Source organism: Grampus griseus (genome assembly GCF_964374135.1).
Source record: "Grampus griseus genome assembly, chromosome: 9".
NCBI classification, from domain to species: Eukaryota; Metazoa; Chordata; class Mammalia; order Artiodactyla; family Delphinidae; genus Grampus; species Grampus griseus.
In genome coordinates this window covers 6,695,644-6,712,917 of record NC_139003.1, presented here as the reverse complement: position 1 = coordinate 6,712,917, position 17,274 = coordinate 6,695,644, and the positions used below count along the sequence as shown (strand labels likewise).

Here is a 17,274-nt window from a genome sequence, read left to right as displayed (position 1 = left end):
TTGCCTCTCCCACCTCAACCTGCTTTAGGTCTAGAATCCGGAATCTTGTGATAGGAAGAAAGAAGTTCTCCTCCTACCTCCCAGCTTGTTCCAGGATTTCTGCTGCATCCTGGCTGGGAATGGTGGTGTGTAGGTGGGGAGGAGAAGTACAAGAATTACATCCATGTAATCTGATACCAGTTACATGTAGCTGGGATAATTGAAAGCTGATTCTCCAAGTGTGTTTGTGGGTTCTGCACTCCCCCAAACCCCCGTTACTGGAGATCTCTCGCTACAGTGGGTAATGTCTGCTTTGGCAGTCTGCCCCATATGGGCTCCTTAGGGGAGCATCACCAATAGGCAGACAGGGGCAGCCCCTTTAAGTGGCTCTGGGCCTCTTCTCTTTCCCTCCAGGGCTCACATCTGGACCATGGAAAACACTTATATATCCTTTGCTCTGACAAGCCCTGTGAATGTAGGCTCTTCCCAACATGGCCACCACCAAGGAACCATGGGTCAGTTTATGCCTTTAGTCTTTTCCAGGCCTGGATTCCTGAGCAGCCCCACAGCTCCAGGAAATACAGGTCAGGATGTCATTCCCATTAGGCTTAAGGTCAGAGGAAAGTAGCCCAGTCCACCCCACCCCTCCCCATGGGAGTGTGGAAGGTTCACAGTACACTTGACAGCTCTTTCCAAAGCATCTCTAATATCCAACTTCCTGACCTCCTCACTCCCAGTGCTTTGACTCCCTCTTAGTGGCAAGTGCTTGGGTTACAGCCCAGTGTTTCAGCCACTCTTTCCAAGTTGGCTTCGGTGGTCTAGCTTTGGAATGGGGGAGAGTTGGCTCCTATTTTGGGGGGGCCTTCAGCCAAAACAGGCAGACAGAATCACACTTTAATATCCTGTTGCATATGTTTATTGCTATTCCTGATTTATTGATTTTAGATATTATCTATTGAATCCTACTGTGGAGGATGAAGATATGGCCCTCTTACATCACCCCAGGCCCCCACTTCTCTTCCCTCCATCCTCTCAGAACAGGTATATCATACTTTTTTGGTTAATTCAATGTAAATTATTTGCCTAATTATGATTATGTATTATTTACTTCTAATCAAAGTGACATATTATGATGATGTTTCCTTTGTTGTAGGATTCCCCCCTCCCCCAGGAATTGAAATTTTTTCTTATTTTTTTACTTTGCTAGCTTTCTGTACTATCACCAATTCTTCTCAAACTCTCCATGGAATTATATAACTCCTTTGAAGAGTCTTTTCCACATCATCAAACATCCTGTGACCTATCCGTTTCACTTTTTTTTCTGGAAACTTCTGTCACTGGGTCTTCCATTCCTCTGCTCTATCTAAACTAGTTATACTTTAGGCCTGCTGCACAGCTGTGGGCTTAGACTTTCCTTCATCTCTCTCCTATTTCCTGGATCTATTGCTTCTTTTAGGTTTATGTCTTCATTTTGTTGGAGCACATCCTTCAGTAACTTCCTAAGAAAGGGTTCATGGGAGGAAATTTTTTAAAGACTCTGTATATCTGAAAATGCCCTTATTCTGCTCTCACAATTGATAATGTGGTTTGGGTATAGAATTCCAGGTTGGAAATGTTTTTCCTCAGCATTTTGAAAGCATTGATTTTAGGTTTTACAGGTGCTGTTGAGCAGTCTAAATACCTTTTTATTCCTAAATCTTTGAACGCAGCCTGTTTTTCCACTCTGAAAAGCTTTAAGGCCTATTCCAGTGTTTTGAAGTACTTAGTGCTTAATGATACGGATTTTTTTTCATCTTTTGTTCTGCATATCTGGTGCTTCCCTTCCATGTGGAAACTCACAGTTTCCATTTTGGGGAAACATTCTTGTATTATTTCTTCCTTTATATTTTCTCTTTTCTTTCTTCCAAAAAAGTCCTATTAGTTAGATATTAGACTTCTTAAATTAAGCCTCTGGTTTTGTTTTATATTTTTCCCCTATTTCCTGCTTCTGTCTTTTTTGTTCTACTTTCCTGGAGTTTTCCTCCATTTTATTTTCTAACAATTCTATTTAAGTTAAAACATTTTTTTCTATCATATTTTAAACTAAGAGCCCTTATTGCTCTTTTCATGGATAACTATCATGACTTTTCTCTGTGGGAATGTTCTAGTTTTGAGGGGAGGGGGTTGAAATTTTGTTTTGCTTCCTGCAGTATCTCTAGTTCCTTCAATCCTTTTCCCTACTTGTTAGCAGTTTGTCTTAAATAAATATCTTTAGGTTCATTCACATTTAAGAGTAAAGCCTTAAAAACTGGCTGGAAGCTCTGTGTGCATGGCTGGGACTCAAGGGGTAGGTTACATTGTAGGGTGACCAGCTGTGAACCTGGATGTTTCATTGAAGAGCCCGGCAAGGTCTGGATCCGTAGGTCTTTTGGGGAGGAGGCTTGGGGAGGGGCAATTCCATTTCTCCAAAGAAAACTTCCAGTCTCCTGCTTGGCTGTACCCCAAGCTGGTGTTCTCGGAGCCGGGTAACGCAGCTTCTGGTCTGTAGACTGTCTCCATCTGTTTGCATCACAGCTCTTCTTCATCTTTCACTCACCCCACCATCCCAGGGCCCGGAACCTTTCTGGTTAAGTTTTTCTGTAGACCAACCTCTCTCTCCTCCTTGGGGGAGGGTGGTGGTATTTTCTGGCTTCCCGGAATAGGTGAGCGGACCTGGCCTTGAACCGGTCTCTCCTTACCCACCACCTTCTGCTGCACCTGGTGCCTCCAGGTACTGGCTCTTGGGGATTCTGGGGTCAAGTTCACTTCTTTGTCCTTATTACCCACTCTGCTGGCATTTGGTGTCCAGCTCTGTTAGTTCTTCTCTTTTATCTCCTTTCCTTCATCTAAAAATGTATTAACATTTCTAGTACAATGTTTCTCTTGGGCTTACGCTTCTTTTTATTAGTATCCCTTTGCCCTCATTTTAGAGACGTTTGAAGATGAATAAGTGTTCAATCTACCACAGATTAATAATGTATTATATTTTTATTAGTAGTAAATATGTGGATACATACACACATGAACATATAAATACATTTGAATGATCCAAAGGTGAATAGTGAAATAATCTCCCTTTCACCTTGTCCTTCAGTCCCTCCACAGAGGTGCCCGCAGTTACCAGTGGCTTGTATATGTCTTTCCAAACAAAGGCTATACATCCTTTCACATCGATGCGTAAAAAGCATGTAAGTAGGGATTAATGGGTTTTACTTTAAATCAAGAAAGCAATTTCTTCGCATAGCCCTGCAGAATATTCATATTTTCAGTAAAGGGCAGTGCTTAACCCAAGGACACGAACCTCTTCCAGTCGGATTTCAGGTTCTACTGCAGGTGGCAGGCAGCGTTAGGGGGCTTTCCAGGTGCCCCGTGTAGTTAGCTACCTACACCAAGGCCAGCTGTGGGTGTTGCTGAGGGCCACATGCGTGGGACAGTTGTTGGTGGCCCTCTCCCACTTCTTGTGTGGCTTTCTTTATCATCCCTGTCCTCTCTCCTTCTATTTTGTCCTCCGTATTTCTTCCTGTTTTCACCCTTTCCCCTCCAGATCCGTTTAGCTGAGTCACGCTCCCATGCGTGAGCCGTGGGGCTAAGGGATGCACCCTAATTCGGTGCCTCTGTGGGTTTAAAATAAACTGGCACCCTAGATGGGTGTGCTCGTCGCGCCCCTGGTGGAAAGGTTTCATTAGGAGATGCGCCCAGAGGCCTCCCTGGGGCTTTCAGATGGGCTGCTTGACTTGACAGTCCAGAGCTGTGATGTCGCTGTGACTCTTCGTCCCTGCAACAGGGCCTGCTGCTGCCAAACCAGCCTTGATCTCAAAACTGGAGCGGAGAGCTGCACCCTGGACCAAGGACCCGAACGGGCCAAGGTGGGGGAAAGGCCGTCCTCCAGGTGGGTCTTGACCTGCTGGGTTCTGAAGGGTTGTCCGGGGGCCCAGGCAGCCCTGGCAAGTCACACAGTGCTAGTTCCGCCATCCTCCTGCTGGACCTGTTGTGCACCAGGCCCTGTATTGGTAGAAAAGCGTGAATAAGAAACTAAGCGTGCCTTCACAGCGTAGAAGAGTCTGAGAAATGGGGCGGCTGGGGGGTAAGGGGCTTTGACGAGCAGAAGTGAGACGGGGAGACTGTGGTAGAGCTGACGGGGCCGGTGCGTGGTGGACACGGGCCACGGGGGGCCCCGTGACCCACGGCTGGGAGCCTCTGCTGCCTTCCCCCGCTCCTCTGCTGTTTAGTGACAACACTGTTGGTCTGTGAGAGTTAGCAATTCGTGTATCTCTGTCAGTAACTTACTGGCTAATAGCTACTGCGTATACTTCTATGCCTCCCTTGTTTCCAAGACTCATAAGAGGACTTCTGGATGTTTAACCTCATTTCTTTGTGGTGCCTCGAAAGAGGATTAAAACCATCCAATAGCATCTGTGGCCAAGGTGCTAAGTAAGCTTATTAGCATCTGATGTCACATGATCTCAGGGTAGATATGTGGATAGGGAGGGGGAGGCTGGCTAAAGAACCCACAAGGATTAGCAGACAACTCTTGGGGAGACAGACTGGCTTTCAGAGAAACTAGTGGGAAAGGGTTTAAATAGAAGCCACTACTGATTTCTAGAAAGGTGGATGACATTCATCCTCTCTGCTTTGCATAAGGGGTACTTACTGAATTGGGGTGTCTTAGCTGATAGGAGGCTGCAGAGTTCTGGGCAGCAAAACCGAGCACAGTTTGACTTGCTCCAAAGGGAAGAAGACGACGGTGGCCATCAGAGAGGCACACACACAGGCCTCAGCTGAAGAATCTGCACTGCTCCCAGCTCCTGCCATGGAGACGTGCACCTCCTACTGCAATCCCAGCCTTTGTGAAGTAGAAGCAGATGGACGGAGGAAAATCAAGAGGACTTACAGACCCCGCTCAATTCAGAGGTCGTGGTTTGGGCAGTTCCCATGGTTAGTAATTGACCCCAAAGAGACCAAGCTCTTCTGCTCAGCTTGCAAAGAAAGACCTAGTCTCCACGACAGATCATCCCGGTTAGTCCGAGGTTACACGGGTCCTTTTAAAGTGGAGACTTTAAAGTACCATGAAGTCAGCAAAGCACACAAGCTCTGTGTCAACACTGTGGAAGTCAAGGAAGACACCCCACAGGCCGCCCTCGTCCCCGAGATCTCCAGTGACCTGATGGCCGACATGGAGCACTTTTTCAATGCCGCCTATTCCATCGCGTACCACTCGAGGCCCCTGAACGACTTTGAGAAGATCCTGCAACTCCTCCAAAGCACTGGGACCGTGATTTTGGGCAAGTACCGAAATCGCACCGCCTGCACTCAGTTCATCAAATACATCTCCGAGACTCTGAAGAAGGAGATCCTTGAGGATGTCCGGAACTCCCCGTGTGTGAGCGTGCTGCTGGACAGCGCCACAGACACCTCCGACCAGTCCTGTGTGGGCATTTACATCCGCTACTTTAAGGGGATGGAGGTGAAGGAGTCTTACATCACTCTGGCCCCACTCTACAGCGAGACGGTGGATGGATACTTTGAGACCATCATCTCTGCCCTGGACGAACTGGACATCCCCTTCCGGAAGCCTGGCTGGGTAGTGGGCCTGGGAACCGATGGCTCAACCATGCTGAGCTGCAGAGGAGGTCTGGTGGAGAAGCTCCAGGAGATCGTCCCCCAGCTGCTGCCGGTGCATTGTGTGGCCCACCGGCTACACCTGGCCGTGGTTGACGCCTGTGGAGGCATCGACCTGGTCAAGAAGTGTGACCGGCACATCCGAACCGTCTTCAAGTTCTATCAGTCCTCGAACAAAAGGCTGAATGAGCTGCAGGAAGGCGCGGCCCCGCTGGAGCAGGAAATCATCCGCCTGAAGGACCTGAACGCTGTCAGGTGGGTGGCCAGCAAGAGGCGCACGCTGAGTGCGCTCATCGTGAGCTGGCCCGCCCTGGCCAGGCACCTGCAGAGCGTGGCGGAAGCAGGTGGCCAGGTCGGGCACAGGGCCAAGGGCGTGCTGAAGCTGATGAAGGGCTTCCATTTCGTCAAGTTCTGCCACTTCCTCTTGGACTTCCTGAGCATCTACAGGCCTTTGTCCGAAGTGTGCCAGAAGGAGATCGTGCTGATTACGGAGGTGAACTCCACGCTGGGCCGGGCCTATGTAGCACTGGAGACCCTCCGTCACCAGGCAGGACCCAAAGAGGAGGAGTTCAATGCCGGCTTCAGGGATGGGCGGCTCCACGGCATCTTCTTGGATAGAATGGAGATGGCAGAACAGCGGTTCCAGGTGGACAGGGAGAGAATGATCCTGACTGGGATTGAATACCTCCAGCAAAGGTTTGACGTGGACCGTCCCCCTCAGCTCAAGAACATGGAGGTGTTTGACGCCATGGCCTGGCCAAGTGGGATGGAACTGGCCGGTTTTGGGAATGATGATATTCTTGCCCTGGCCAGATATTTTGAACTCTCACTGCCCCCAGGATACAGCGAGGAAGCACTGCTGGAGGAGTGGCTGGGCCTGAAAGCCATCGCCAAGAACTTGCCATTCTCCATGCTGTGCAGGAACGCCCTGGCCCAGGACTGCCGCTTCCCCTTGCTCAGCAGGCTCGTGGCAGTGGTGGTCTGTGTGCCCGTCTCCACCTCCTGCTGTGAGCGCGGGTTCAGTGCCATGAACCGGATCAGGACCGATGAGAGGACCAAGCTCTCCAACGAGGTGATCAACATGCTCATGATGACAGCGGTGAATGGTGTGGCGGTCGCAGAGTACAACCCCCAGCCCGCCATCCAGCACTGGTACCTGACCTCCTCGGGTCGGCGTTTCAGCCACGTCTACACCTGTGCCCAAGTGCCACCCCGCTCCCACACAAGTAAGTATGCGTGGCAGAGTTCCCGGACATGGGGAAGCAAAGGAAGAGAATCTTAGCTTCCCAACCCCATGCTGAGCCCACAGCCTGGTAGAGTCTGCTCAAGGCAGCTGTCACAGTGGGCTTGCCCTAAGGTGTCACGTGCCCTACCATTTGTAGACCAGTGGGTGCTCAAGGCGGGACACCTGCCCTCCAGGAGATTATGATCCAGCTAGCAGGCAGGACGCCCACCCTGCAGGGCACAGGGCATAGAGCTAAGAGCAGGACTTTCCAGAGCAAGGCTGCCCAGGTTCAAATTCTCGTCCTGCCGCTGACTAGCACGTGACCTGGGGCAGCTTAATCTCTCTGTGCTATGGTTTTTCATCTGTAAAGCGGATTAATAGACATGAAGGGCTTGGAACAGCGTCTGGCCAGTAGTGCCCACGGCAGTCTTTAAAGGTGCAGACTAGTACCAGAAATCACGCGGGGACTGGGCCAGCGAGGGCAGAGACACCACATCCCCGTGGGGCTGTGTGGACCCTGTTTGCAGAGGGAAGAGGTCGGTGCAGGTCACAGGGGCTGTGAGGACGGTGCTGTGCGGAGGAGAAGGTTGGGGGTTTCAGGCAGTGAAGGGGTCCGTGAGGAAAGCCTCCCACCTAGCCTGGAAGGCCAGGTGGGGACTGGGCTTGAGGGGGAGGTGACATTATCCTGGAGGCCAAGTTACTGGAAGTCTTAAGTAAGAAATTTTCCTCTTTTCAAGTAGTCACTGAACACCAGAGAAAACCAGAGCTTCTCCAGGCTGCTCCTGTGTCACTGAACAGTGACAGAGCCATGGTTTTCCTCCCTTGGCGTCTTCCTATAGCGGGTCTCCGTCCTCTTGCTTCTGCTGTCATCTTACCTCAGGGTCTGTGATCGGCAGCAGTGGACTGGCCTCAGGGCTGACAGACGCTCTGTAGGAAGCATGTGGCCCTGGACCTGCAGCTGGGGGGGGGGGGTGCAGGGAGGGGGCAGTAGAAGTGGAGAGAAGGAAGGAGGGTGATTCCAACATGGGAGTCCTTCACCCACGCATTTGGTGAGTGAGTTGCTCTCAGTGCCCGATCTGTGAAGGTGAAGGAGAAGACGCCGTCAGCTGTGCGCTTCTGCAAGTTGTAATCATAGGGCGATGGGACTAGTACGTCGGAAGCAAACAGAGAACACGGCCAGGTTGTATATGAAAAAGCCTTCTTTCCCAGGCAGTTTCTCAGCCTCAGCACTGCTGCCGTTTAGGGCCAGGTAGTTCTTCGCTGTGGGTGCCTGTCCTGCGCCTGGCCACCCCTGGCCTTTCCCACTACACACACACTGGGTACCAGTAGCACCCTCCCCGTTGCAGCAGTCAAAAAGGTCTCCGGACTCTGCCAGATGTCCCCTGGGAGCAAAATTGCCCCACCCACCCCCCCCCCCCCCCCGCATGAGCTCCGCTGCCCCAGGGTGAAAGTCAGCAGAGTGGGACTCCATCAGGCCTGCAGAGAGCAGCCCTTGTCCGTCTCCAGTCTGTTCTGCCAGGGGTTCTTCACCAAACATACCTTGGGGCGCAGTTGGTTGTGGGGAGGGGATTATCATCTGATCTGTTTTCTCTGTCTGACTGTACCCTCCCTTTCCTCCCGCACGAGGGGCGGGGCTCAGGAAGGAGAAGATGGGAGCGCTCCGTGTGGAGGAGGCTGTGACCCAGAAGCCGCCCATCCCGTCCTACAGGGAACCCATGGAGGTCCTGACGGACTGCGTCCTAGAGCCGCGCCACGGACTCCTGTGTCCCCACCCCAGCCAAGAGGCCCTGGGCTGTCCTGATAAAGCGCTCCTGTAAGAGCAGGACCCTGAGGGGTTGCCTTGGAGCCCCCTGCTGCCCTGGCCCTCGTGATCATGGTGACAGGCCCTGGGATTCTAGGCTGCCCTAGAGTCTTCACTTGGTGGGGACTCCCTAAGCACTGGGAAGCGGCAGTGACAAGATAATTCAGCCCACATCCCAGGGAGGCGGGGGTCAGGAGGCGCACAGCCTGCTTACCGAGGCCCCGCCTAGGCTGGGCGCGACCTCCCAGCACTTGAGTATGCAGGAGGGTTCGCGTCTCAAGCTCATTTTAAAGGTGCTTCAGGAGACAATTCCATCATGAAAGATTTCACCCCATGTTTTGGTGGCAGGAGGACTTTTCTGAAGTGGGAGAGACGGTTGGGGGTAGGGGGCTTAAAGGAGCCCTCCAGCCCCTGGGTAGCTGGGGAGCATCCCAGCGGGCTGCCCACAGCCTGAGTGGCGTGGGGTAGACACGTGGTGAGGGGCCTGGGATGAGCAGGTCTAGGGACAGCGGCCTGGCTCTGGAATCTATCCCCCTGGCTCCATGGCAGAAGCAGGGAAGCCTCAACTTCAAATGGGAGACTTGCATCAGAGACTTTCTCTGTCTCCTCCCAGGGCCTTCCTTTAGGATGAGGCAAGCAGAACCCCTTGGCACAGAGCAATCAAGAAAGGTTATCCTCCTTCAGCTCCCAGACAGGGGAGGAGTGTTTCCCTGGAGGGGGCCTGGCGTTTTCCACCAGTCGCAGCCCTTGTGTTGTGCTGAGCCCAGGTCTTCTACGGAGCAGAGCGGACAGGACAGGTTTGCACTGGGGGGGGGCTTGGGATCCTGTCCCAACTCTGCTGCAGGCAGTGGTTCAGCCATGATTAATCCCTTCCTCTTTTCTGTGCCTTGGTGTCCCTCTCCATGAAGTGGCAGTAGAGAAGCCAAGTGCCTGCTGGTGCCCCAGCTGCCACAGGACTGATGGATGACAGTGCCTCCAGCTCTGAAAGACGGCCCTCAGGCTGCAGAGTGGACTTGGCTGCCTTCAGCCCTTGTCCTTGTCCCTTGCCACCCAAGTCCTTATTACGGGAAGAGGTGCTCTCTCAACGTGCCCTCAGCATAATGGTCTAGTCCACTCTTCCCAAAGTTGCTCTGGGGACCAGCTTGGGAATCACTAGGGGTGTCTGTTTAAATCTGTTTCGCCCCAGACCCACCTGATCAGATCCCCGGGACTGTTTCCAGCAAGGCCCTCCAGGAACTTTGTGGGCTCACTCAGCATGAGAACCACCACCCTGGCGGCAGAGAAGGGTGTCCCACGCTATTTGGTTCCCGTTGCCCTCCCTGCATCAGCCCATCTCCTCTTCCACCCGGAAGTAAAGCACTTTTCCTTCCAGGGCAGCTGCTTTGGGCAGGTTCCTAGGCTGCTCATCCGGCTGAGGACGATGTAGTGTCTGGGTCCCACCTTCCTAACCACAGGTGGGAAACGAGGGCAGGTTAGAGGGAAGGGCTTCTTTGCCGCTGCCTTTCTCTTGTTTTAGACGGGCAGGAAGTAGTGCTCCGTCCTGGCCATGCTGCCTGGCCCTAGGTGGGGTCCCTGCTCTGTGATGCAGGTCCAAGTGGCCTGGCCCTCAAGCAGCCATCTGTCCACTTCCCACTCCTAGAAGGTGCCGAGAGCCCCTGAGATGCTGGTAGCGAGTGTCTCACTGTCTGGCAGAACCCCTGCTTCCCAGTGTCTCTGACTCTCCCTTCCCAGCACCCCACCCTTAGCACTTAGCCTTAGCGCCATCGCTTTCCTGTTTTCTTCAGCTTCGAGCCAGGAATTCCGTTTTCGCTTTCTGCCGTTTCACCTGTGGCACTGTCTCCCTGACAGCCCCGTGTTCTGGGGGCTGAGGTGTACCACGGGCCCTTAGAGCTTGAACCCTGGCGGTGTTACTGTCCACATGGCCAAGATGGAGCCCAGGCCTCCCTCCCCCATTCGCATAGGTCACCGTGGGGAGTTCAGGAATCTGCACTAGGCCAGGCACCGCGGGTATGAGTTGGTGGGATGGAAGGGAGGAGGGCCCGTTAAAGTGGGCCCCCCCACCCTATCCATAGCGATTCAGATTGAGGTGACTTTCTCGTAGGCATCCTCCCCATGGCACCTTCTGTCCTTTAAGAATCCTCAGAGCAAGAGGCTAGTCCTGCGAGCAGCGCCGTGCCTGAGTGCCACACGCACGATTCCCTGTGCGAGTCTAGTCGTGGAGGTGGAGGCCAGCTAGGGACGCCCCAGCCTCTCCACATCTGTGCTCTGAGGAAGCCTCCGATGCCAGCTCGTGAGAAACTTGGGCCCCTTGGCGGCGGGGGCGGGGGGTGACTGAAAATGCTATTTGTCACAGGGATTTGCACTACCCGCTTTCTCGAGGGGCACAGGCATGCCCTGGGTCCCCTCTGTTCGCTAATGGCAGAGAGGACGCTGACCATTTTGTGCAGGACCCCAGGCTGAAGCTTGGTGAGACCCCTTGCCCAAGCTGACATCTCATTTTGTTTCAAGAGACTTGCAGCATTTCAGACCCCAGGGCCTGGAGACCCTGTTGTTGGAGAGCCTTCCTATTTTTGCCTCACAAAAAAACAAGCTGAAGGGCATTGGGGATGGAAGGAGCAAGCTCTTTGCCTTTGGCCAGAGTCCTAGCCATGCCTCCACCCTCGTTCCCTACCTGTGATCTCCATAGACATGCCCACAGGGCTGACATTCTGAGTGACCAGCATTTTAACTGACAGTTTGAGTTCGATAGCCATAGAGACCAGGTGGGAAGGAGGGGTCCCGACCCCCTGTTCTAGCCAGACGCGTTGGAATGTAATCTACTCCAGACACTTTACTTCCCTCGAAGCGCAGGATCAGTTCCCAGGGTGCTAAGTATTTAGCAGGACAGTGTGAAGATGGGCCGTTTCCCTCATCCAAGTGGCTGACGAGGTCACCCCAGGTAATTGGCCCAGGGATGTTCTCTCCTCCTCTGGTTTCAAAGATGTGCAAAACATGGTTTAAAAAACCATGTCTGGGTCTTCCCTGGTGGCGCAGTGGTTGAGAGTCCGCCTGCCGATGCAGGGGAGGCAGGTTCGTGCCCCTGTCCGGGAAGATCCCACATGCGGCGGAGCGGCTGGGCCCGTGAGCCATGGCCGCTGAGCCTGCGCGTCCGGAGCCTGTGCTCCGCACCGGGACAGGCCACAACAATGAGAGGCCCGCTTACCGCAAAAAAAAAAAAAAAAAAAAAAAAAAAAAACCATGTCTGATTCTCAACCTTTTTCTATTTGAATAAAGCAGAGTTTATTTCGACACATGCCTCAGTCCTGTTAATCCCGTAACCAAAACTAGCAAACTGGAGGAGCTGCTCAAAGCTAATTATCTCTGGCTCAGAGCAAAGCCCGCCCACGCCCCCACCCCGAGTGACACGCTGAAGCGCCTGCGCGGGTCGGGCTCGCTGAAAGGGCTTTCTTAGGCGGCCGGGTCCTGCTGCGCATACTCGGCGCCCACTGCCTGGGCCGGACCTCCGCGCACCGGAGCATCTGCAATTCTGACTCGCATCCTGGCCTGGGCATCCCGCGCCGGGCCATGACGGCGCACTCCTTCGCCCTCCCGGTCATCATCTTCACCACGTTCTGGGGCCTCATCGGCATCGCCGGGCCCTGGTTCGTGCCGAAAGGACCCAACCGCGGGTAAGGATCGCGCGGCCCAGCCTCCCTGTGGACACCTTCGCGGCCGCGCGCTCCCCCTCCCCCGGCGGCTGCGCGGGCGGCGGCGGCGGCGGCGGCGGCGGCCCGCGGTGCAGCGAGCACTGTCCAGGCGCGCGCATGGCGCCCCACTCCTCTCGGGTCTGTGCTGGGCCGCGTTCAGCAGGGAACAGGCAGGCGGTCGGGGCCAAAGGGCAGAGATGCTCGTGCTTTAGAAAGGTGGAGACAGTTACGGGTCAGCCTCTCCAGCCTGTAAAGGTAAAGGCTGTGGCTAGACACTGATGCAGTTTGTCCACTCCTGCCCAGCTGTGACCTTGAGCGTCTATCACACCTTCAAGCCTCATTTCTTCTTAGGTAATTGGGGGTGATGATGATACCTGCCTTTTAAGGTTGCTGTGAGGATTACACAAAATAATGTATATAAGACTCTTAGTGCATGGCACATATTGTATTGAATAATTTTTAGCCAGTATCTTTTTTTTTTTTTTTTTTTGGTGGTATGCGGGCCTCTCACTGTTGTGGCCTCTCCCGTTGCGGAGCACAGGCTCTGGACGCGCAGGCTCAGCGGCCATGGCTCACGGGCCCAGCCGCTCCGCGGCATGTGGGATCTTCCCGGACCGGGGCACGAACCCGTGTCCCCTGCATCGGCAGGCGGACTCTCAACCACTGTGCCACCAGGGAAGCCCAGTATCATTATTTTTTGAAGGTCCCCTAGCAGGTTTCTCTATCTCTTGCACCATTTACCAGTTTCTGCTTCATACCATCCTCAGCTGTAAAGCACTCTCTCCCCTCGATTACAAGTTCCTCGAGGTGGAAGATTGTCCTGTTCACCACTGTAGACGCCATTGCCCAGTACAGGACTGGCCCACGGCGCTTGGTAATGTTGAAAGAATGGATCAAATACTAATTGCTCTGGCACCAACTTAAAGTACTTTAGATCAGAGGTCCTAGCGCCTGGTTTGGGTTAGATTTAGCTTTGGCTGGAGGCTGCATTTGGGTGTTGCCTCTGTTCTTAAAAATCTGCAGGGCTAGGGACTTCCCTGGTGGTCCAGTGGTTAGTACTCCAGGCTTCCATTGCAGGGGGCACGGGTTCGATCCCTGGTTGGGGGACTAAGATCCTGCATGCCGCGCGGAGTGGCAAAAAAAAAGGACCTGCAGGGCTGAGGTCCCATGGCCTCACTTTGTAAACCATTTTAGTGCCTCGCCTCCCTTGCAGACCTTGGTGAGTTCTTCCTTCTGAAGTTTTCCTCCTGCATTTAAAGCCTCTGTCTCCAGCGTTTGAGTAGATTCAAGGTAGCCAGTTGCTATTGTCATTATAACTGCCCATTGTGCCTCAGAGATGGCTCTCGGTCTCCTTGCCTCCTGCCCTGTCTTCTGGTCTCCTGTCTTCCTTCCCTTTGCCCGATGAACTTTGGATTCCAGAGGCCACTCCATGGTGGGTGGCTGCAAGTGCAGCTCTGTGCAGTGTCTTTTCCCAACATGTTTGCATTAAGATGGAGAAACAGTGGGACTGAGAAGGCAGATAGGTGAAGGGAAAGATGCATAATGTAACTTGGATGTGATCAAGGTTGGCCTCCCCAAGAGGTGACACTTGGCGTTTTTATTTTCCATCTAGCAATTCTTACCCTGAGTAGAACTCAGCCTCCCTGTGTTCAGGTGGCATCAGACGGGAAAGGGGCTGGCACCAGGAGCTCTTTCTCTGGCCTCGGCCAGGCCTCCTGGGGGCAATGCTTCCATCCGTCCTGACCTGACGTCCTCTTCCATTGCAGAGTGACCATCACCATGCTGGTGGCCACCGCTGTCTGCTGTTACCTCTTGTAAGTACTGCTCTCCCAGCTCGAAGTCAGCTGGGGCCTTTGTGCCCCCTTCTTTCCTCCTTTCCCAGCCCTGCTCTCCCCTCTGTCCTGGTACTGGCACATTCAGCTCTTGAAAGGCTGAGGCTGTAAAGCACAGAAGAGGAGGCAGTTGGAGAGGCAAAGAGAGCGAGGGGCTGGAAGTCATGAACTCTGGGTTCCGGTTCTGAATGTAGCACCTGGACAAGCTCTGTCATGTTCATAGGCTACAGTTTTCTCATCTACAGAATGAGTGAGTTGGGCCAGCTCAGTGCCTTTTGTACCTGATGGGACATCAGAATCACCTGGAGAGATTATAAAAACACAGCTTTTAGGGCTCCACCCTGGACCCACTGAATCACAGTTCTCATGATCTGCACTTGGGAATCCATATTTTTAATGCATGCCCCTGGGTGACTGTGATGCAGCCAGTTTAGAACCACTGGATGAGCAGTAGTCTTCAAACTTGGAAAAGGTCCCTGGGATATAGAAAACATTCCAAGAGATGCGAGTGCCTGGACAGTGTGAGGGAATCAATTTCCAGGTCCTTCATGTCTAGAGATTCTCTTTCTAAAACTGCCGTTCATGGTAGCCCCTCCCCTTTTACAAAAAAGGCACTCTGCTATCCCTCCCCAATCCTCCTATGTTAGGTTGCTCCGTGTTAAATCACCCTGGCTGCCAAACTGAGGAATAAATCCAAGCTCTGGTTTTGAGGGAGGCCTCTCTCATGCTCAGTTAAGCCGGTATGGCTTCCCTTTGTGCCCCTGGAGGCCGTCTTACCTCTTCGCTAATCCCAGGGTCCAGCCCCAGCGCAGGGATCTTATAAATCTACAAAACATCAGATCAAACCAAACCTAAACCCAAACCCACACGCCCCAGACTGAGCCCCCGTGCCGGCCGCAGTGTGGGTGGCTCCATGAGACCCCTCCCTCCAGAACCCAGACCCTGCTGCTGGGTCGGTCATGTGACCAAAGGCGTGGTGGGAGGTGTGCACGGCAGAGTTCCTTGTGTCTGGGCTCACCCTCACGGTGCTGTCCCTGGCAGCTGGCTCATCGCCATCCTGGCTCAGCTGAACCCCCTGTTCGGGCCCCAGCTGAAGAATGAGACCATCTGGTATGTGCACTTCCTGTGGGAGTGACCACTGCCGCCACCTCGGCCCCAGGTACTGCTGGGCGGACGGGCAGGGGTGGGGAAGGGCCCGGGGCGGGGGGAGGACAAGGTCAGGCAGGGTTGTAAGACTTTGCGTGTGGATTCAGGCATTCATTTATTAAGGAAAAAAAAAGAATGCTGAGCGCCTGCTCCCTTCCTGCCCAGTGGTGCGCTGGGCGGCCGGGACGGGCGGAAGACTCGGGGTCCTGCGGGGGAGCATGTGGGCCCAGCCTTGTTTGCGGGTTTGCAGGCCCCAGAGGAGGCGGCCGGCTGCAGAATCTGTTCTGAGTGAGGGGAGGGTGGGGGCAGGGAGCGGTCTGAGGTGAGCTGGGTGACGGGCACAGGCTCTCCAGGGCGGGGCTGGGGGAGAAGGGTCTCCACAGCGAGGCCGTGACTTGTTCTGTGATGTGCTTTTCAGGTGCACCAGCTCTCTGGATGACCTCGGCTCCGCTGTCCCTGATGACCCTTTTGTCACCCCTACAACTGTGTCCCAGTCCCTCCGTGCTCCCTCCCCCAAGGCCTGCCTGGTTCTGGAAAGTACCACCCTCCCCATCCAGTCTGGGCCTCAGGAAGCCCCGAGCTCAGAGCCAGGCCGGAGCAGATGTCCAGCCCTCAAGTTCCCACTGCCCGCTCCCAAGTGGGTCCAGGCCAGGAACCGACAAGGGTGGGGCTGCGCCTTTTACCCAGTGGGGCAGCCAGAGAAGGCTGCTTGTCCTGGGGAGGAGGCCGTTCAGCCCAGGATGCTCTGAGCTCAGGTGGGCCGGGCCGGGGAGGAAGCCCTGGGGGAAGAGGCAGAGCCCTGCCACCGTCCTCCTGTGTGACCCCAGGAAGCGTCTGCCTGTGTTGGCCTCCTCACCTGTGAGATGGAGGGGCTCGGTCAGGTGTGGCAAAGGCCTTTCTTGGAGTTCTCCTTTAATTTTTGACACGTTTCGATGTGAAATTTCTGGAATTGTTGACGAAGTGGAAAAACAGTCCCACAAAACATCACGATCCAAAGCGTCACAGTAATTTGGATCAAGGTTGGAACAGGTATGCTTAGCGTCCTTTACAGTCACGAAGTCACTTACGTTGTCTTGCTCAGGAAGTGGGATCTCCTCAGAATATCCTCTTCCTCCTTCCTCCCCACCTGGATCGCCTCCCTCCCTTCCCAGAGGCGCAGCCTGAGCACAGCAGGAGCTGAAGAAACTGGAGGCAGCTCCTGCTGAGGCCGGGCCCAGACTCTGGCAGCGGTGAGGGTGGATCTCGGAGCCCCTCACAGCAGCACGTAGGTCACCTGGAGCGAGGGAGGGCGCAGAGGGACAGGTGTGGGCGAGGTGTGGGCTGGGCTCTGCTGAGATGCTGCCGGGTGGGGGAGCCCCTGGCCTGGTGACGCCTGGAGAGTTGGGGTGGAGACCTCAGACACTTGCCCGCAGCCCCGGAGCTAATTGGAGTCCCCCCACTCTGCTGTGCCATGTTGCCTCCCTGGGGAAGAAGCCAGTCTCTTGTATTTATTGACGGTTGAGTTGATTGGCATTCTGTTTAGTAGGCATCGTTTTTGGAGTGGTGGTAGAACGTGGTATGTCTCACCTGGATTTCTTGGTTCTGGGCTTGGCCTGTTGCTCAGATCGGGGCCTCCCTTGAACATCCCACCCACCCCCTTTCCAACTCCCTTCCTGTGCTGACCTCTGTGGCCCCCCTGGAGTGGGGCTGTTGAGTCTCGATTGGCGGCTAGATTGACCCGTGTCTAGTGACTAATGAGTGGTGAGGAAATTCCTGTTTGGTGTCAAAGTCCTGGCCAAGTTTGCTGGCTGCCGCTCCCCTGCCCACCTGATTCCCATTCCCTCGGTGGGTGGATTTGGGGCCCAGGAAAGGGACTGGCAGCTGCTTGGAGCTGCAGCTCTGGGATGTGGACACTGAGACTACATTTTCCTGAGACCTGAGCGAGAATCCTGCTGTCCTGGATTTTGCCCAGAACCAGGCCGGGCAGGA

The 17,274-nt window shown here is 54.2% G+C and overlaps 2 protein-coding genes across 2 annotated transcripts; both read left to right on the top strand.

Moving 5' to 3' along the window:
• The first annotated feature begins 979 nt into the window (after positions 1 to 979).
• On the top strand, positions 980 to 10,002 carry ZNF862 (zinc finger protein 862). Its single transcript, XM_082662577.1, has 4 exons — positions 980 to 1,020; positions 3,782 to 3,886; positions 4,728 to 6,842; positions 8,468 to 10,002. The coding sequence occupies exons 3-4, from the start codon at positions 4,808 to 4,810 to the stop codon at positions 8,656 to 8,658; spliced, it is 2,226 nt and encodes a 741-aa protein (XP_082518703.1). The 5' UTR covers positions 980 to 1,020; positions 3,782 to 3,886; positions 4,728 to 4,807; the 3' UTR covers positions 8,659 to 10,002.
• A 2,204-nt stretch (positions 10,003 to 12,206) lies between these two features.
• On the top strand, positions 12,207 to 15,827 carry ATP6V0E2 (ATPase H+ transporting V0 subunit e2; the record flags this gene model as incomplete). Its single annotated transcript, XM_082661488.1, has 4 exons — positions 12,207 to 12,310; positions 14,095 to 14,142; positions 15,202 to 15,319; positions 15,725 to 15,827. 3 exons carry the CDS (start codon positions 12,207 to 12,209, stop codon positions 15,293 to 15,295), a joined length of 246 nt encoding a protein of 81 aa, XP_082517614.1. The 3' UTR covers positions 15,296 to 15,319; positions 15,725 to 15,827.
• Between the last annotated feature and the right edge of the window lie 1,447 nt (positions 15,828 to 17,274).

Excerpts from the sequence above, each read along its gene's own strand:
- ZNF862 (XM_082662577.1), top strand. The coding sequence starts at position 4,808 with ATGGAGACGTGCACCTCCTACTGCAATCCCAGCCTTTGTGAAGTAGAA. Across the intron at positions 6,843-8,467 it reads GCCACCCCGCTCCCACACAA|GGGCGGGGCTCAGGAAGGAG; the intron begins GTAAGTATGCGT and ends CTCCCGCACGAG.